The 20,507-nt window shown below is 51.2% G+C and overlaps 1 protein-coding gene across 3 annotated transcripts; it reads left to right on the plus strand.

The window, feature by feature from the left end:
• The first annotated feature begins 5,017 nt into the window (after positions 1-5,017).
• UHRF1 (ubiquitin like with PHD and ring finger domains 1) lies at positions 5,018-20,193 on the plus strand. 3 transcript variants are annotated; one of them, XM_054396171.1, is made up of 16 exons: positions 5,018-5,170; positions 8,130-8,390; positions 9,731-9,900; positions 10,853-11,068; positions 11,680-11,786; positions 12,536-12,722; positions 13,437-13,560; positions 13,658-13,765; positions 14,929-15,033; positions 15,829-15,935; positions 16,800-16,962; positions 17,062-17,199; positions 17,529-17,649; positions 17,764-17,921; positions 18,254-18,352; positions 20,047-20,193. In XM_054396171.1, exons 1-16 carry the CDS (start codon positions 5,018-5,020, stop codon positions 20,191-20,193), a joined length of 2,364 nt encoding a protein of 787 aa, XP_054252146.1. The 3 variants fall into 3 exon arrangements, with proteins under 3 accessions (XP_054252146.1, XP_054252145.1, XP_054252147.1); XM_054396170.1 differs by having other exon boundaries at positions 17,529-17,640; XM_054396172.1 differs by having other exon boundaries at positions 17,529-17,636; positions 17,772-17,921.
• Positions 20,194-20,507: the final 314 nt, after the last annotated feature.

The raw sequence follows: 20,507 nt of genomic DNA on the forward strand, positions 1-20,507 counted from the left end.
TTCCCAGCTCAGGACAGGCTGCAGCTCTCTGCTGCCCCCACTCTACCTCAGCAGAAACAGAACTGTCCTCTGCTGCCTGGCTGCCCACCTCACCCGGAGGGTTTCCCAGCTCCTGCTTTGGGCACCTCACCTACCCCAACATCAGAGCAGGAGGCAGCAGCTCAGGCAGGTTCCTGCCCTGAGCCCCAGCCAGCTTTGCCCTCACTGCAGGGAACAGTCTGACTGGTTCTTGGCTGCTCTCCCAGTCTTCCAGTTCACCTTTCTGCTGGTTTTCAGACTGTTGTACTTACTTGCCTCCTCTTCCCTCTTCTCCTCCTCCTTTCTCTTCCCCTCCTCATACCTTTGGGTAGGGGTTAGGTAGGTTAACATGGTGCTGATTGCTTTTTGAGAGGTGAGAGTGGATGTTATCTGGGCCTGCTAATGTGCCCTCTGCATCTCACTAATGAGACCACTACTCTTGCTTCTCCAGTAATCACAAACCCAGGCTCCCTTTGCACTCCCAAGCTGGGGGCTTGGCTGGATTTTACCCCAGCTCCTTTGGAAGTTGTAGGAGCATCAAGAAGGGCAGCATTTATCTGGCACTCCTGCATCACCACCTTGATCTCCTGAAGACCTCATACAGCCCACCTGGGTGCAAAACAAAGAACACCTTTTGGATGTGGGTTTTTTGTTAACCTGCTGTTGTAGCCAGTGGTCTCACTGAGGGCAAATCTGTTTGTCCTTAGAGGAATCTGAAGAATCAGCCTGGTTGCTGAAGCAGTGCAGAGAAGCTGCTTCATGTTCAGCTTCCATCACCCAAGAGCCTTCCATGGAGGGAGTAGAAAATGAAATCTGTTGAGTTCCTGTTGCTGGGTGCAGAGTGACTCTGCATCAGCCCAGTGCATGTGGGAACTGGAGCACACCCACAGAGCCTGCTGGACCTTACACAGGGGCCCTGCTCCCTAACCAGGGGAAAGGCTCCTGCTGTGCTGCATGTGACATGGCTGAGTCATCAGTGTCGCTGTGCACAGCAGGGCAGACCTTTTAGCACATGTGAAAGCACAAATGGTGGTGCCTGGCAGGAAGCTCCCCCCGCAACATAGTTAAAAGCAGCAGCTTCTAGCTAGCCTGATTCTCTCTTACCAACTGTCCTGGTTCAGGGAGTTGTGGCTCTCAGACCAATTTATAGCATGGTGGGGTTGGAAGGGACCTCTGGAGATCTTTCAGTCCAACCCCCCTGCTAAATCAGAGGCACCCACAGCAGCTTGCCCAGGATCACAATGGCCAGGTGGGGTGGGAAGCTCTCCAGAGAAGGAGACTCCACAACCTCTCTGGGCAGCTTGCTGCAGGACTCCAGCACCCTCACACCAAAGTTTCACCTCCTGGCTTCCAGTTTGTGCCCAGTTCACAAGGGATCTTCTCTATAGCTCCGTATGGCTGCTTCTCTGTAGCTTCTCCACAGCTACATATTCTCTAGAGCTGAGGTGATTTCAGAGCCACCCCAAGTCTCTGGGACAAAGCAGGTGTGGCCTCTTCAGCTGTGAGTGTGGAGCAGAGCCATGGAGGTGAGCTGAAGGAGAAGTCCAAGGTGCACATTCCTGAACCCAGCTGGCCTGTTGCAAACTGAGCACCTTGCTGTTGCCATGATCCTTTTAAACATGTCTGTAGCTCTTGGGATGCTCCTTGTGGTTTGATGGGACATCTCCAACTAGAGCAGACTGCCCAGGGCCACAGCAAGTCTGATCTTGAATGTCTCCAGGGCTGGGGTCTCAGACACATCCCTGGGCAACCTGTTCCAGTGTCTCCCCACCCTCATTGTGCAGAACTTCCTCCTGATGTCCATCCTAATTCTGCCCTGCTCCAGCTTCAAACCATTGCCCCTCTTCCTACCACCTCAGGCCCTTCTAAACAGCCCCTGCCATCCTTCCTCTAAGTCCCCTTCAGATATTGAAATGCAGCTAAATAAACATCCCTGGGATGTCAGCTGAAGGGAGGACAAAGGCAAAGAAGAGTCAGAGCTGTGTCATAAAGTGGCATTTTTGGACCTCCTTATGGCACTGTTGTGGACTTACGGTGCTGAAAAGTCTGAAAGGGGGTAGTAAAAGCCTGTTGTTAAATTGTCCTGAGGGATGTGGATTCTCCACTCCTCTGGAAGTGGGGCTGATGTGGGTGACAGAGTACTCTGGTGAGCAACAATGATTGAATTTCAGGCCAGGAGATCCCAACCTGAGCTGCTGCAGCGGTGTGATCTGTCCTTATGAGGGTGAAAATGGTTTTGACAACACTTAGCTTTTCCTGCTCCCTACCAGTAACGTCTGTGAGCCTTCTCAGGCCGTGGGAAGGGCTTGCTGCTGGAGTAGGTCAAGGTTAAGACTCGAGTGCAATCTACAGGGGGTAAAAACGACTTCTTTGGGATGCAGGAGGAAATGAAGCCTGACTGCTGCAGGTCGCAGGTCACGTTCCCGGTTTGTGTGCACTGCCACACACCTGACCTCCAGCACTAACCTGATCTAGGCCAGCGGCTCCCAACCTGCCAGCTTCAGGCTGGGATCCCCAACAGGTCCTAAGCGAGAAGGGCGCTGAGGAAGAGGCAGCCGCGGCTCCAGCGGCGTGCTGGTGCCACATACATCTCCTCTGCAGCAGCCTGCGAGCCTGGGGAGGGGGTGGGGGGCTGCTGCACCCCCCAGATTTTGTTTTTTTTTTAACAGCAGATGTTATCTGCAGGGGTGCAGGCAGGGTTTAACACGGGAAACGCCGCTCGGTGTGTATCGCCAGCCTGCGCCTCGTGTTGCCTTTGTCCGCGGGGGCAGGACAAGGCGCAGCCTGGGCAGGCTGCAGTGCTGCTGGAGCTCTTCTGGCAGCGCCGAACCCGCCGCCATTTCCCACTTCCCCACCCCGCCGCCTCTCTTCACCCCCCCAGCCGCCCATTTTCGTCCTTTTAGATTGGTTTTGAAGCCCAGTTTTCTCAGAATCCTCTCTGTAACCCCGTGTTTGCTCTTTCCTCCATCCCAAGGCCATCTTAAGTAGGCTTTTATTATTTTTAACTCCCTCAAAGCGTTCATAGTTCGGGGGGGAAAAAACATCCTCCTGGCTCAGCCCTTTTTGTCGGCTCACGCTCACAGCCCTGCTGTGTCACCGCGGCCATGTTTTCATGCCACAAGCCACAGAAATCACCTGGAGCTAATGCCCCTGAGCCAACAGCCCCCAGAACTAACAGCCCCGGGAGCTAACGGCCCCAGGAGTTAGAGGCATGTTGCGGATTATTCAGTTTATTTGGATTATTTGGATTATTCACATCACAGCAGGGCCTGGAGCTCCCTGGCAGGGTGGAAGCCCTTGTGTGAAAGGGGGCACTTGAGAGAGGGCTGTCAGAGTGGGCACGTTTGGGTCTCGGGGTGAAGGGGGACGCCGGGAAGGGAAACCGTTTGCCTCTCGGGGTGCAGCAGGAGGCAGTTGTCAGAAGGAGGAACTCCGTCACTCCCGGGGGCTCACCGAGAGGAGGCTGTTAGAGGGGGAACATTGGTGCCTCCTCTCCTGCAGGGCTCTCCTTGACCCAGTTATTAGAACAATAACGGCAGCCCCGGAGGCCGCGGGGCTTTCCCGGCCGCCTCGGTAGTTTTGGGGGGGGTTACTCCTCCCCAAGCAGCGGGGGCGGGGGGACTGACGGGCATCCCCGGTGCTGTCCCCGGGAAGCGCCGGTTCCGACGGGTGTCTCGTGTCGTACCCACCCGCTCCCTCCGCTGACCCCCGCGGCGCGGCGCTCCCGGGAGGCGGCAGCGGCCCCGCCCCGCCCGCTCGTTCCCGCCAGCAGCGGCCAATGGGCGGGCGCCCGTCGCGCACGGGGCTTTTCCGCGCCAAACTCCAAAGCCCGGGGAGAACGCGGGCGGCGGGGTGATTGCGGTACCGGCACCGGCCTCCAGCACCCCTACGCCGGTGAGTCTCGCCGGGCTGCCGCCCTCCACCAAATCCTATCCCTCTGCGGGACGGGGGGCGGCCGTTCGCAGCGGGAGGGGGAGAATAGCGGAGCGGTTTTTCCCTGCCGTGTCCGTGCCTGGGGATGTTGCCGGGAGCGGCGCCCGACTCGGTGACAGCTGCCCGGGCACGGTGCGCGGGTCCGCTGCTCCCCCCCACCGCGGCTCGGGGCGTCTCCCCGACAGGGAGGGGGGTGTGTGAACGCTCCGTTTTCGGTCGGCGGGACGCGTCGCTTAGGGATTGTGGCAGCGGGATGGACACCCCAGCCCCCGAAACGGGACGGCGGGAGTCGGGGGCAAGTGACCGGGAGGGGCGGTACCGGGTGGTGCTAGGGAGCGGTGGAGTCTGAGGGGAGCGCGGGTCGGCATCGCCCTTCTTAGTTTTCGGGGCTGATGCAGACGGGGCCCGTGGCGCGCCCCGGGAGGGCTCCGGGAGCGGCGGAGCGCGCTGTCACCTCCCCGTTTTTTCTCCACTATCGGGACGAAGGCGATTGTACCCCCGACCCAGGGGTGAGTGTGCGGGTTACGGGGCTACGGCCACCAGTGCTATCGGCAGGGTGATTTGCAACTCCGCTGTGCCCGTTACGCCCCCTCCTCGGCGGTTTACCCCCGGGGTGCCGGTTGGGGACGGCTCCTTTAAGACCGCTGGCCCTTCCCCCGCCTACTCCTCTCGTTTCGTTTGCATAATCTCGCGAGATTTGGCCCCGCGGAGGGCGGGGGGAAGCGTTTCAATTGTGGCGCGAGACAGCGTTGGCGCGCGCCGAGGCGGCGGCGGCCGGGAGGCAGCGGCTCAACCGAAGCCGTTAGCGCTTGTGGGTGGGGTTAAACCTGCACCAACCAATCAGCGCCCGAACCGGCCGGGAGATTAACCAATAGCCTTTGGAAATCTAGAAGGAGGGCTGGCCCGGCCTGTTGACTGACGGGGTTGGGGGGGAGCTGTTGCGTGGGTAGGTTGCGCGGTTCCATTGATACGGTGCCCGACGGGGCGGACTCGGTGGGTTCCGCCGTTTAAACGCCGTTCAAACGCCGCTCCGTTGCCTTCTCCCGGTTCGAACAGGACCGGCACCATGTGGATCCAAGTGCGAACTATGGACGGGAAGGAAACCCACCGCGTGGATTCCCTTTCTAAACTCACCAAGGTGGAAGGTTTGAGGCTACGCATACACGAGGTTTTTGGGGTCGAACCACACCGACAACGGTTATTCTACCGCGGAAAGCAGGTACCGGCACACCGCGAGGAGGTTTGACAGCCTCAGCCTCTCAGCAATCGGGGGCGGTAGGAGTGGGCGGGGGGGTCCGCAGCCGCTTCATCGACTGCGGACCTCTCCCCGCCCGCTCCTCCTCCCCCTCCCCCCAAACTCTCTGCCCCACCGAGTGGAGAACGATATTTTAATTATTTTTCTTTTAATTGTCTGTAAATGGGATGATTTGCTGCCACCTAGTGACTCGCGGGTCCTCTCTGAGCTAGCCGGGCGGTTGATCTGGAAGGAGGAAAAGTCAGTACGAAAGAAGCTTTTATTTATTTATTTCAGTTTTAAACGGTTTTGTTTTCCTTATTATTTTTGATTTCAGCTGTTTCTTTCCCACCTTGGCACTGCCTTTGTGATGTCTCTCAAAATGCAGCTCTTACCAAAGACTTACGGGCTTGCTTCAAGGTTTTGAGCCTTGCTCTGAAAACCTTAAAGGTTTCCTGTTTTTCTTTAGAAATTGGGATAACAAGTCCTGAATTCTAACTTTTTAACCCTAGAATTTCCTTAAGCACATCTTAAATGGCTCTGTGGTGTGGGATGTTCGCAGCAGCACGTTTGCCATTGATTTTCTTCCATGTGAGTTAATGATGTGTTTAAATCAGCACCAAAGACAACACAAAATGACCTTAAAGACATTTTTTCCACACCCTGAGTAATACCACAGAGCTAAACCTTCATGCTGAAGAACCTTCTGACCTAGTGGTTGGGTGGTAAATTAATTTCAGGAGTAGTGGGGTGTTTGAGGCTGCAGCTGGATAACTGAGCTGGGTGGAGTTAGACAACTTCCAGTTGCCTTTTCCCCCCCACTTTTCCCTCCATTTTGGGATATTTGGAGCTAGCTGTGTGTTACCTATAGCAGGCACTGCTGTAGGATATGGAAATACACCTTGAGTAGCTTTACTCTTAACAGATTTGGGTACCAATAGCAGTATAACAGAGGCTTGGAGGCATCCCCAGCATCTCTGCAGGGTTTGTGTCATCTTGTTTCTGTGGTGTTGGTATAGGTGTGGCCATTGCCTGTTTGTGATCAGATAAAGTGAGAAGGGAAGGTTTGGTCCAGGGTCCAGCTGACTGTCAGCCCTCTATGTGCAGGTGACTACAGATCACCACATTTTCAGCAGGACTGGTAACTTCTGCCAGTAAGGATGCACGTGCCTTGCAAAGTTCAGTTCCTCTTTGTGTGATCCCAGTGGCTCCCAGTTCAGGCATAGTTTGTAGACAGAAGCATTTCTCTAGTGTGATCTAACCTCTCTGTCATCATTCCTTCCCCTACTGCTGTCGTTTGTGCTCTGCCTGCCTTTTTGTACCATCAGAAACGTTCCAGTTCTTCCGAGTTCAACTTTAAAAGGCTGTTAGAAAACTGTGGATGAAACCCCTTGCCCCCTTTGTCAGAGGTGCAGCTCCAGATGCTGGTGGCTCTTGCTGCCTGTCCTTTGAACTCCTGTGGTTTCGTGTCCCCTCGGTGTTGTGTGTTCCCATTTCTGCCTGCACCTGTTGTCACTGCTGGCCCTGGCTGATAACGACTGCTGATAATGGCTTATGAGATTCTCTCTTTGTGGAGAAGAACCAACCCACTCCTGCTTTGCTCTTGTCTATCTCTGGGAGTTTTCATCTCTAAAGCAGCAAAAAGTCCAGATCGCTTCCTGTACACTCAGATTTCCAGGGATTGTTCCACAGCCATTTGATGCCATAAATCAGAATCGAATTATTGTGGTGATTCCTGTGAAGTGCAAATTTTTGTGGTTTTTGCTCTGTTTCCCCCTGATAGAGAACAAAGCTCTGGGGGCTGCCTTTGCTGGTGGTTTGGGCTGGAAGGGGACGATCATTTCCTGTATAATTTCTTAGTCAGACCTTAAATATGTGGTGAAGCTTGTCTCAACTTCTGACTGCACTCTGGTCTCCAGCATTGCATTTTAACCCTTCAGATCTGCTCCTTAGAGTTCTCCAAGGGTTATTGAAAGACTTTATTTGGTCCTCTCCACTCATTTTAACTTTCTGCAGGGGTAGATCTCAACTTCTAACTGCACTCTGGTCTCCGGCACTGCATTTTAACTCTTCACGTCTGCTCCTTAGAGTTCTCCAAGGGTTATTGAAAGATTTATTTTGGTCTTACCATTTTAACTTCCTGCAGGGGTAGGATCTCAATTTGACTACTACTCACAAAATAAACTCTTAAAATGAGGGAGGCATTGAAATTAGGACATGCCCAGAAGTGTTTTGGGTTGTTTCAAGTTGAATTGAGTCTTTTTCTTTTTTTAATTTTACTTTCAATGGAAAAAAAAAAAAAAAAGTGTGTTTGCCCAGAGAAAAGTGACTAACTTTTTGGCACCTACTTAATGCTGTGGTTACTAGAATGATGTTGTAGCAATCATCTGGAGCATGCTCAACTACCCTCTAAAAACCAGTTGGTCTTAATGTTGATGTTACAGAACGTGCCTGAGTTAAGGAAGAAAGAACTTTGCAGGTTGTAGGCAATGTGGAATTGTCTTTAAATCCTGATAGGAGCTGGAAGGGGGGGGTGGGGATCTGCAGTTCTTTTAAATCCTCCTTCCTAGAATTGCGTTTTGAAGGTTCTGCAAGCCCCTTCCCTAAGGAAGGTTCTGCAAGCCCCTTCCCTAAGGAAGGTTGTGCAAACCTTCTCCCACCTCCTCCAACCCTGTGACTTAGTCTGGGCAGTGAGTTTACCGCAGCATGGAAGTCTTGGTTCTTCCAGCTTGTGTGTGTGTGGGGAATGCATTTTAGTAAGAAAACCAATCTCTGAGTAACTGCGGTGCTGAAGAACTGCCAAGTTCCTGCCTTGTTAATGGTTTTCAGGCAGCCTGCTCTGTCTTGGGGCAGAGAGACAATCGCAGCGTGATGGGTGGCTGTGAGCTGGCACAGCTCAGCCCGCGCCGTAACCGGGGTGGGGGTTTCGCTGCTTCCCTGCTAGATGGAAGATGGACACTCCCTGTTCGACTACAGCGTTGGACTCAACGACATCGTGCAGCTCTTGGTCAGACAAAGCCCAGCAGTGCTTCCTGCTGCTAGCAAGGAGAAGGATTCCGAGCTCTCCGACACGGACTCCGGCTGCGGCTCCGGCCAGAGCGAGTCGGACAAAAGCTCCCACAATGGGGAGGCTGCCCTGGAGCTGGAGGGGCCCAGCACGGCCACGCAGCCAGACTGGACCGACCCCGGCTTTGGCCTCTACAAGGCAAGTCATCGAAACCACCACGATCACTGAGAGCTGCCCTTTGTTTCTCTGTAGTTCAGAGCTGTTCAAAACTTTCCTGCCCCAATTGTCTGGGTTTGGGGTTTTTTTGTTTGTTTGTTTCTTTCTTCTTTATTTTTCCTTTTTCTTAAAACCCTCCACCGCCTAACTAAATAAATGCCAAGCAACCCACAGAGCAATGAAATGCACCCTGGAGGGCAAAATACTTCCTTTTCTCCTTTTAACTAAAGATACAATACATTAATTGAGTTAAATAAAATAGAAAAATGCCGAGGGTTGGTTTGAAACAATTTCCCCCCCAGTATTTTTTTGCTTGGAGTCATAGCTTTTGTCCAAGCCGAAACTTTCGTGAATGAACAAAAGCAAATCTCAAGCAGCTGCTCAGAATTGTTTGATTTTGTCTGTTTGAGTGGATTTGTGTTGTAGGTCTGGGGATATCTTTGCCAGCCTATCAGTTCTGAGGCTGTTCTAGCCTAAGTAGTGAGGGTTTATGGAGCATGTTTGTATACATGGTGGTGGTGAGGGTGGTTTTTTAGCTTTAGAGGTTCAACCTGAGAGTCATAGAATCATTAAGGTTGGAAAAAGACCCCTAAGATCAAGTCCAACCTTCTACCCAACACCTCTATGACCACTAGACCATGTCCCAAAATGCCACATCTACTTGTTTCTTGAACACCTCCAGGAATGGTGACTCCACCATCACCTCCCTGGGCAGCCTGTTCCAATGCCTGACCACTCCTGCAGCAAAGAAATTCTTCCTAATCATAGAATGGTTTGGATTGGAAAGGACCTTCAAAAGTCACCTAGCTCAAACCTCTTGCAGTCAGTGGGGACATCCTTCACTAGAGCAGGTTGCTCAGAGCTTTGTTGAGCCTGACCTTGAACATTTCCAGGGATGGGGCCTCAACCACCTCCCTGGGTAAACCTGTCCCAGTGTTCCACCACCCTCATGGTGCAGAACTTGTTCCTAACATCCAATCTGAATCTGCTCTTCTCTCATTTCAAACCATAACCATTGCCCCTCGTCCTATCACTACAGGCCTAGTATCCAACCTTATCCTAATATCCAACCTAAACCTCCCAGGTCACAATTTCAGGCCATTTCCTCTTGTCCTGTTGTTGGCTACTTGAGAGAAGAGGCCAACACCATCTAGGGATCTTGGTATGAGGAAAGGTGAAGGGAATGTTAATTTTGAAGATGGTCTGTTAAAATATCTTGCTAATAGTGAAGGTCTTCAGATGGTTAAGTGTTGAAGGCAACTTGGAAGTGAAGACTGAATTGCAAATGCATTTTGCTGAGCTGTTTGCTTTGCTTTGTGTAGATCAATGACTTGGTGGATGCTCGAGATATGAACATGGGAGCGTGGTATGAAGCCCAGGTTGTAAATGTAACCAGGAAAAAACCTTCCAATGTGGCTGCTGCCAGCATGGATCCTGATCAGCCAACAGCTGTTCCTGAGGAGGATGTAATATATCATGTGAAATATGAAGGGTGAGTTTTGTACCTTCCCATTTAAGCCATGATGATGGGAAATTAGATGGTAGAGATCCACAAGGGAAACCAGAACTGGCCTGAGCCCTGTTGACTGTGAGCTTGTTTTACAGTTGGAATTCTGACAGGAATTTGTAGGGGCAGGTATTACATTTTCAGCAATATGGGATGTTCTTATCCCAAGTTTTAAATGGGATGCAGTAAGAGCAAAATGATGGAGCTGTGGGTTCTGGCTGTGTCTGTGCAGGAGGAGGTTTTATCCTTGGTCATAAATCATGAAGGGACCTTTGAGATCATCCAGTTCCAGCCCCCCTCCATGGGCAGGGACACCTCCTCCTTGACCAGGTTTCTTAAGGCCTCATCCAGCCTGGTCCTAAACACCTCCAGGGAAGGGAAATCCACAACCTCCCAGGGCAACCTGTTCCAGTGTCTCACCACCCTTATAGTAAAGAACTTCTTCCCAATGTCCAATCTAAATCTGCCCTGCTCTAGTTTTAAACCATTGCCTCTTGTCCTGTCACCACATGCCCTTGGAAACAGCTCCTCCCCAGCTCTCCTGTAGTCCCCTTCAGGCACTGGAAGGTTGCTCTAAGGCCTCCCCAAAGCCTTCTCTTCTCCAGGCTGAACAGCCCCAACTTCCCTCAGCCTGTCCCTGCAGGAGTGGTGCTGCAGCCCTCTGATCATCTCTGACCACTTTCCAACAAATCCATTCAAAGCAGAACGCACAAAATCTTCCTTGGCTGTACAGATTCTGGACACCACCAGTCAAAACTCTTCTTGCAAGAGACCAATCCCTAATTCCTGCATTAAAGCCCTCATGATGGTGGTGTCATGGGTCACACGCTCTCAGTTCTGCAGTCTCTGTGACTGGGGCAAATCTGTCACTTGTCAGAAGGATGCTGCTGAATCTGACTCTCTCTTTCTGCCCCTCTGTGCCTCCTCCTCCTTCAAGTTACCCAGAGAGTGGAGCTGTGCAGCTGAGCTCCAATGATGTCCGGGCTCGGGCAAGGACTATTCTGAAGTGGCACCAGCTGGAAGTGGGACAGGTGGTGATGGTCAACTACAACCCTGATGAGCCGAACGAGAGAGGCTTCTGGTACGACGCAGAGATCCTGCACAAGAGGGAAACCAAAATGAGCAGGGAGATAAATGCCAAGATCTTGCTTGGGTAAGGTTCCTGATGGGGAATAAATGGAATCCCTCAGCCCTGCTTAAGCTTGCATAGAACCATAGAATGGCTCAGGTTGGAAGGGAGCTCAGAGATCATCTACTGCAAGCTCCCCACCATGGGCAGGGGCACCTCTCAACTAGACTCTGCCCCTCAAGGCCTCATCCAGCCTGCCCTTGAACACCCCCAGGAAGGAGGCATCTACAGCCTCCCTGGGCAGCCTGTGCCAGAGTCTCACCACCCTCATACTGAAGAACTTCTTCCGAAGTTGTAGTCTAACCCTGCTCTGCCTCAGCTTCAAACTGTTCTCCCTTGTCCTGTCTCTAGACACCCTCACGAAAAGTCCCTCTGCAGCCTTCTTGTAGGATCTCTTCAGGTATTGGGAGGCAGCTCTAAGGTCCTGGGTTGTCCCTCAGACAAGATGGGACATGCTGCACTTGCATGAGAATGATTTGATGGGGGTGATGCTGTCATGCCCCTGCCCCAGACTGTGGACTGCTGCAGCAGGTCTCTTGTGACCCAGGAATGACTCCAGCCCAGTGTGTTATCAGTGTGCATGTGGGATACTTCCAAAGCCTAATCTTTTTACTTTTATCCCCTTCTCCTCCTAGGGATGCTGGGGATTCCCTGAATGACTGCACAATTACCTTAGTGGATGAGATCTATAAAATTGAAGAGCCAGGCAGTGCCAGCTCGGTGAGCACTGGCCAACCAAGACGTGAGTGCTGTGTAGCTCTTGCATGTCTCAGTCTGCCCCTGTGAGAGTCATACATTCACAGAATGGGTTGGATGGGAAGGGACCTTCAAGATCATCCAGTTCCAACCCCCCTGCCATGGGCAGGGACACCTCCCATGAGCTCAGGTTGCTCAAGGCCTTGTCCAGCCTGGTCTTGAACACCTCTAGGGAGAGGACAACCACAACCTCCCTGGGCAGCCTGTTCCAGTGTCTCCCCACCCTTACTGCAAAGAATTTCTTCTTAATCTCCAATCTAACATTTCCTTGTGAGCACACTTTAGAGAGCATGAATAGGGATAATGGTTGTGTGTTAGGAACCACGTTAGTCCTTCTGAAAACCACCTTCCAAACACCTTTTGTTAGTCTGACTTGTACCCAAATCCAGCTGGATCAGTTTCTTGCAGTCTAAGTCACTGCTTCACCTGTCAGCTCTCTGCAGCAGCAGGACCCTACCCAGGCAGAATCATAGAATGGTGAGGGATGGAAGGGACCTCTGGAGATCATCCAGTCCAATCCCCCTGCCAAAGCAGGGTCACCCACAGCCAGTTGCCCAGGATCACAATTTCCAGCTGGGTTTGGAAGTCCTCCAGAAAAGGAGACTCCACAACTTTGTGAGGATCTAAGGTGTTAGAGTTCCAAGACACTTGTAGCTGCCACTCCTTTGACCACTTCCAGCAAATCTTGGCTCTTCCTGGACTCTGCTATAGCTTGTGGTTTCTTTTTGCTGATAGGAAAATATGGACCTGTGTGTAAAGCTTGTAAGGACAACCCCAACAAGACCTGCAGAGTCTGTGCCTGCCACATCTGTGGAGGTAAACAGGATCCAGAGAAACAGCTGATGTGTGATGAGTGTGATATGGCTTTCCACATCTACTGCCTCAACCCTCCCCTTAGCAGCATCCCAGATGATGAGGACTGGTAAGTCCAAGGGGGGTGTGGGAGCTCAGTTACCATCTAATTGGGAGTGGGAGGCCAGGCCTAGGGCTTCCAGCTGCCCTTGGGTGCCAGGATTGTAACAGTAGGAGGTGAAGGGATGTTTGTGGGCTTGGTGTTTCTGGTGGGACTCCCTAGCTGCTCTTGAGCATGGGTTTAGTGAGGGGATGTTTTAAACCAGTGGCTTTCCAGCTGCTTTTCCTGGTTTGGGGATCTGTGTCTGCTCAAAGAGAAAGAGCTGCTAGAAACCAAGTGTGAGGCTGAAGGCAGAAGGCTTGACTGCTGTAACAGCTTTCATGGGTTGCCTGCAGGTAGCCCACAGCCCACAGACAACCCCACCACTGAGGCAGGGGATGCTGATTTACAGATGAAATGTCTGTGGTGATAGAGACAGATTCAGAGATTCACAGAATGGATTGGCTTGGAAGGGACCTTAAAGATCATCCAGTTCTAAATCCCCTGGCACTGACAGTGCCTCCCACTAGGCACTGGCTCAGCCCTAGAGCTAGTGGAACACTCTGGTGATCCGTGGGTCCTGCCTTAGAAGGCTGTGCATGGACACCAGCTAGCAGAGGTCCCATTCCAGCCCATCCTGTCTGGTTTCACCTGGGGGAGCTGTAACAATATCTGGGGATGTTTTGAGGAAGTGGATCCTGAAGGCTTTGCTGCTGGTTAATTGTCACTGACTGATGACTTTAGGTATTGCCCCGAGTGTCGAAATGATGCGAGTGAGGTGGTTTTAGCAGGAGAGAAATTAAAAGAGAGTAAAAAGAAACAAAAGATGGCATCTGCTAATTCATCCTCACAGAGAGACTGGGGCAAGGTCAGTTCCAAAGCTGTTTTTTTTTTTTTGTTCTTTTGAGCAGTGTGTGTTGGATCCTGGAAGTCCTTGAGCTGATGGGTTTTGCTTTTCGCTGCAGGGCATGGCGTGCGTTGGGCGCACGAAGGAGTGCACCATCGTCCCCTCCAACCACTATGGACCCATTCCTGGCATTCCAGTTGGCACCATGTGGAAGTTCAGAGTTCAGGTATGAAGCTGAATCCATCCTGGCCTTGGAAAAATGGGAATAATCACATAGAATTATTGAGATCATCAAGTCCAGCCTATGACCTAACACCACCACATCAGCTAAACCCTGCCACCAAGTGCCACATCCAAGCTTTTCCTAAAGATCTTCAGTGATGGCAACTCCACCACCTCCCTGGGCAGTCCATCCCAGTGCCTTTTCTGTGAGGAAGTGCTTCCTAATATCCAACCTGAACCTCCCCTGGTACAGCTTCAGACCATGCCCTCCTGTCCTGTCACTGGTTGCCTGGGAGAAGAGCCTGACCTGCACCTGACTACAACTTCCTTCTAGGTAGTTGTAGAGATCCAGCTCTTAGGAGAAAGCTGAAACAGTTAATCCTGGAGTGTTTGTCAGTAGGGATGGAAGTGCAGAAGGAAAAGAATTCTGGCTTTGTCCAGACCAAGTGTTCCATAACTAATGCTGCATTGTCCAGGCACTGCAAGTGGTTTGTTCTGGAGGGTTTTATTGGTAACTCAAAACACCCTGACCCAAACATTCAATTCCTGTAGCTTGTCCTGGAGATGTGTGGTGTCTCCCACTTGTTTCCCTGTAAGGGGTCTCTTTCCAATGCCCAGATATTTTAAACAGGAGGTTTTTCTCCCTCACGCTGAGGAGGAAGAAGCACTGACCCAGCCACATCTTGTTTTCAGGCATTAGGGGAAGGTTGCTACTGCAGGGCTTTCAGAAGCCAATCCCCTTGTGCAAACACTGCATACCTGGGGTAGCCTAAACCTCCTGGAGCTTTTCAGCAGCAGCCTCAGCCAGAAGGATCCTTTTCTGCAGGCTGAACACCCCCAATTCCCTCAGCTGCTCCTCACCAGCCCTGTTCTCCAGACCCTTCGCCATCTTCCTTGCCCTTCTTTAGTCCTGCTCCAGAAATATCTGTTCTATTTACTGAAATACTCATAGCTGATTTTTTGAAAGGCATTTTCTTTGTCTTTGCTCTACCCAGAACTTTTTGGAGAGGATGGTGGTGAGAACAGTTTGATCCTGTGATAGCTAGAAACTTACAATCTTCATGAGTGCTGTCAGTTGCCTTAGCCCCAAGACTGAAGTGTGCTCATTGTCTGGAGCCTGTTGACAGCAGCTGCCTACCAACCTTTTCCTTTCTTTTCCCCCTCCAGGTGAGCGAATCTGGAGTTCACAGGCCCCATGTAGCAGGTATCCATGGCAGAAGTAATGATGGTGCCTACTCCTTGGTCCTGGCAGGGGGCTATGAAGATGACATAGTAAGTGAACCTTGAGTGTTTATGTCTGAGAACCAAACTCACTTGGTCTTAAAGCAAAGCCTTGGCCTTAATCATATCCACTTGGTGATACTTCATATATACATCCACTTGATGATACTTCATTTATATCCACTTGATGATACTTCTGTTGTTCAGAAGAAATCTAGGAAGGCTGCAGTCAGCTAATGTGTGTCAGCCTCAGAACCAGCATCACCTAAATGGAGGCTAGGATCTATGGCAGAGTCCTTAGACTGCCCACAGAGGTTGTGGAATCTCCTTTTCTGGAGAGATTCTGAACCCACCTGGGCACTGCCCATGGCAGGGAGGTTGGAGTAGATGATCTCCAGAGGTCCCTTCCCAGCTAAGCCATTCTGTGCTTGTGATCCTGGGCAAGTTGCTGTGGGTGCCCTGCTTCAGCAGGCAGGTTGGACTGGATGGATGATCTCCAGAGGTCCCTTCCAACCCCACCGTGCTGGGACTCAGGGATTGTGTGTCCTAGGATCTGCATTGCATCCACAGCTTGAAGTTTCCTCTGCTGCCAGACCTGCCTGTGTCAGAGTGTTCAGAACTGGGGGCAGGAGCCCTGCTTCTGGATGCCCTTTGTGCGGTGTGGGACATGGCAGCGCTTGGCACTGACACTTCTCTGGGCAGCGTGAGGGAGGATCATAGACTGAGTCTGGAGGAAGCATCTTCCTTTTTCTGAGGAAAACCCTGTTACAGCTACTTGATTAAAAGACTCTTCAGCTTTCCCCAGGTGCTTTTGGTGAGTGTCAAACCCATCCCTGTGCGTTTCAGGATCATGGGAATTCCTTCACGTACACAGGGAGCGGAGGCCGGGATCTGTCTGGAAACAAACGCACAGCAGAACAGTCCTGTGACCAAAAACTCACCAACATGAACAGGTCAGCAACCTGCACACTCCCCTCCCACCCTTGGCAGCCTGGGAACTGGGTTTGTTCTGGTTTGTGCCAAAAGAAAGTGGCTGAGTGGAAAGACTGCCACAGGCTCAGTCCCTGTGCCTGCAGGATTAGCTGCACGACAGAAAAGGTTCTTAGGATGCACTATAAATGAAACAGAGTTGTAAGAGGTCTTAGCCACAAGGATGATCCAAGGGCTGGAGCAGCTCTGCTGTGAGGATAGGCTGAGGGAGCTGGGGTTGTTCAGCCTGGAGAAGACTCTGGGGGGACCTTAGAGCTGCCTTCCAGTACCTGAAGGGATCCTACAGAAAAGCTGGAAAGGGATTTTTCCTGAGGGTGTCTAAAGACAGGACAAAGGGGAATGGTTTGAAGCTGAGAGGAGAGCAGGGTTAGACTGGAGCTGAGGAAGAACTTCAGTCTGAGGGTGGTGACTCTGGAATAGGCTGCCCAGGGAGGTTGTGGATGCCTCCTGCCTTGGGGGGATGTTCAAGGCCAGCCTGGATGTGGCCTTCTTGGTGTTATACTCAAGTGTTTGAGACAGATAAGAGCCTGGCTACGTCCTTTTTCCTCAAAAGAGATTCAGAAGGGCCTCCTCCTGTATCTTCAGAGGCAGATTTGGTAGCCAGAGAGGTTATTTTTGGTAGCCAGGGTTGGTTTGTTGGTAGCCATTGCTGCGGTTCAGCAAGATGCCAGTGCACACTGCACACCTGTACCAATGTGCTGCTCGGAGTGAAACGCTCTGGGTTAACTTTATTACTTCTTAGGAGCTGGTTTCTTGTGCAGGCTTGGCTTTGCTTTATCCTCCCCTGGTTCTGAAGGGTACTGAGCTGCCTGGGCTTTCTCTTGCAGAGCTCTGGCTCTGAACTGCAGTGCCCCCATCAATGACAAGAGTGGAGCTGAGGCCAAGGACTGGCGAGCTGGGAAGCCGGTGCGGGTGGTGAGGAACGTCAAGGGAGGCAAGCACAGCAAGTATGCTCCCGTAGAAGGCAACAGATATGATGGGATATATAAGGTGAGAAGGCTTTGGATGCTTCTCTGAATCAGGCAAAGGTAGTTTGGGTATGGCCAAGGCGTTTTGTGGTGTGTGATGGACTTGGATGTGCCTTTGCAGGTTGTGAAGTACTGGCCTGAGAGAGGGAAATCAGGGTTCTTGGTGTGGCGATACCTACTGAGGAGGGATGATGAAGAGCCTGCTCCTTGGACTAAAGAAGGGAAGGAAAGGATGAAAAAGCTTGGCCTAACAATGCAGGTATGCTTCGGAACATCACTCTGCTTTTTTCTCTGGAATTTTTCTTCTTACTGAGGCTGACCCTTGCATAAGAATCAAGACATCCCCTTCAGACCCAGAGGGACACAAGAAGTGCTCTCAGTCTTGTGGGTTGCTCTTTTTACTTGAGAGGTTAAATGAACCTAACTGACAGAATGTCCTCAGTCTGGATAAATGCTTTACAAGAGCAGCAATCTATTGCTCAGAGAAGCCCTTGGGCTCCACAGGTCCTTCCTCCAACCTGCAGTGGTCTGGAAGTCTGAAGTGGTGTATTTTACATTGGATGTTCTTTGGTTTGTGTTTTCCTGTAGTATCCTGAAGGTTATTTGGAAGCTGTTGCAAACAAAGATAAGGAAAAAGAAAATGATGGAGATGATGAGTTTGATACCCCAGGGAAAAGAAAGAGGAAAAGGAAATCAGCAGGTTTGTGGAGTAGGCAAGTGGATATGGAAAGCCTTGGAGGTTTTTGTGCCTTTTACTTAGTTTACTCTTTTCTGGTTGCGTTTTTTGTTTGCATGTTAAAAAGTTTGTTGTGTTTCCTTGCAGCTGGGGAGGGAAAACTCATTAACTCTCCTGCAAAAACTCCAAAGAAAACTAAAGTTGAGCCATACAAGCTGACATCCCAGCAGAAATCACTTATCAAAAGTGATGAAGCCAATGAAAAACTGTGGAATGAAGTACTAGAAGCTCTCAAAGACGGACCGGTACAGCCTGTTTTCTTCTTCTCCCAGTGACAGCTTAACTACTCTTCTGTCCCCAGCCACAGACCTCTGGGCTGCATGAAGGAACCCCAGACCTACAGTGGGGTTTTTAAGTGGTGACATCCCTGACATAACTTTAAAGCACTGTATTTGAGGTCAAGAAGATTAGAGTTAGCAAAACTTTTTCAATGTGACTATTTCTGTTAAGCTCTGTAAGGGAAAAAAACTTCCTGACTGAAGTGATTCCTTGCACTGATCATGGGCTGAGGTTTGGTTTGGGGGCTGTGTTTTTCAGTGGAGCAGCAGCGAGTTGATTTCAAATGTTCTTTCTCCAGAAATTCCTAAATAAGGTGGAAGAGGCCTTCTTGTGTATCTGCTGCCAGGAGGTGGTGTTCCGGCCGGTGACAACTGTCTGCCAGCACAACGTCTGCAAGGTGGGGCAGGGGACAGCCCTCTGCAAGGTGGGGCAGGGGACAGCCCTCTGCTGGGCTCTGCCAAGCCTTCAGCTGACTGCAGTGGGGAGAGAGAGCTGCTCTGTGTGTAGGTTTGGGCTCTTCTAGCATGAGACAGACATTCATCTGGGTCAGGGTAATCCCAAGCACAAACCCAGGCAGGGCAGAGGATGGATGAAGAGCAGCCCTGAGGAGGGGAGGACTTGAGGGGGGTGCTGGTTGAGAAGATAAACAGGAGCCAGCACTGTGCACATCCAGCCCAGAGCCAGCTGGGGCAGCTCTGGAATCCTCAGCACAGACAGGGACCTGTTAGAGTGGGGCCAGAGGAGGTCACAGCAATGATGGCAGGGCTGGAAGCCCTCTGCTGTGAGGCCAGGCTGAGAGAGTTGGGGTTGTTCAGCCTGGAGAAGAGAAGACTCCAGGGAGGCCTTAGAGCAGCCTGCCTGGATTTGTAGGGGGCTACAGGAGAGCTGGAGAGGGATTTTTGATAAAGCCATGGAGTGACAGGATGAGGGATGATGGCTTCAAGCTGGATTGAGATGGGACATGAGGAAGATGAAGGTGGTGAGGCACTGGAACAGGCTGCCCAGGTGTGGGTAACTGCTTGGCTTCCCCTAGGAGAGGGATTCAAGTTGGTTTGGTAGCTCTGGGACCAAGGCCATTTCCCATCAGCAGGTGCTTGTGTTCAGTGAAGATCCTTGAAGCTGGCCTGGCAGAGAGCTGCAGGAAGGAGTCTTCTGAAGATAAACCAGCCCTGTTTTGGCTGAAAGTGATGAAGGAAGGCTAAAATAACATAAACACCCAACTTCAAAGCAGATTCTGAGGGCCAGGAGGCTGAACAAAAAGACCTTTTCCTAATGAATTGCTATTTTAATATTAAGTTGGCACCCCTCAGTCTGCTAATGAGCAAAACTGAGCTCATGCTAAACAGAGTTGACTATTACTCAACTGATGCTAAACCTCACCTAGAGGGCAGGGACAGCCTGGCCTGGGGCACTGCAGGGGCACTGCAGCAGTGAGGATAATCAAAGAGCTGTGTTCCATTTCCTCCCCCCAGACAGAATGACACAGAATCACTATTGGAAAGGACCTTCCAAGATCATCAAGTCCAACCATTACCTAACTCTACCAGGGCCACTACTACACCATGTCCTTGAGCACCACATCTACATAGCTTTTAAATACCTTAACCACTTCCCTGGGCAGCCTGTTCCAATCTTTCAGAACCCTTTAGGAATAAGAAGTTTTTCCCTAATGTTCAACCTAAACCTCCCCTGGTGTAAATTGATGCCATTTCCTCTTACCCTCTCAGCTGTGACTGGAGACCAACCTTTACCTCGCTCCAACCTCCTTCCAGGGAGCTGTAGATAGCAATGAGGTCTCCCCCCAGCCTCCTTTTCTCCAGGCTGAACACCCCCAGTCCCCTCAGCTGCTCTTCCCCAGCCCTATTCTCCAGACCCTTCCCCAGCTTGGTTGCCCTTCTCTGGACCTGCTCCAGCCTCTCAATGTCCTTGGAGCAAGGAGGAGGTTCTCTCTCCACCTGGCATCACCCTCAGCCCTTCCTCTACCCGGCTGACCTGGGCTATAAAAGGAATCTCTTTCTCTCCAGCAGGGCTCTGTAGAACAACCCAAACTGCATTTCTCTCTTACCCAGTTACTTTTTGGTCCTTCCCCAGGACTGTTTGGACAGATCCTTCAGAGCTGAGGTGTACAGCTGCCCTGCCTGCCGCTACGACCTGGGCAAGAGCTACAGCATGCAAGTGAACGAAGGCCTGCAGAGCATCCTGGCTCAGCTCTTCCCTGGCTACGGCAACGGACGGTGATTCTGGAAAGCACTTCTCCTTTCCCTCCTCTTCAAACTTTTTTTTTTTTTGTTACCCTCCCCCCCTTACTGTTTGGTGGTTTGTTTTTTTTTGTTTTTGTTTTTTTTTTTTTGTCCAATGAGCTTAATTTAAAAATCAAACACAGTAGGCTGTGTTCTCCCAGCCCCCTAAACAAAACAAAAAGAGAAAGAAAGGTTTTAAAGTCTTCCTTGTTTTTAAAAAAAACTATAAACTTCAAGGGGTATCTTGTTTTGGGGTTTTCTCCTTTTTTGTCTGTCCATGGGGTTGGTTTTTTGTTCTCAGTGTTGAACTTT

This window comes from Indicator indicator, chromosome 36 (assembly GCF_027791375.1).
Source record: "Indicator indicator isolate 239-I01 chromosome 36, UM_Iind_1.1, whole genome shotgun sequence".
In the NCBI taxonomy this organism is placed as follows: domain Eukaryota; kingdom Metazoa; phylum Chordata; class Aves; order Piciformes; family Indicatoridae; genus Indicator; species Indicator indicator.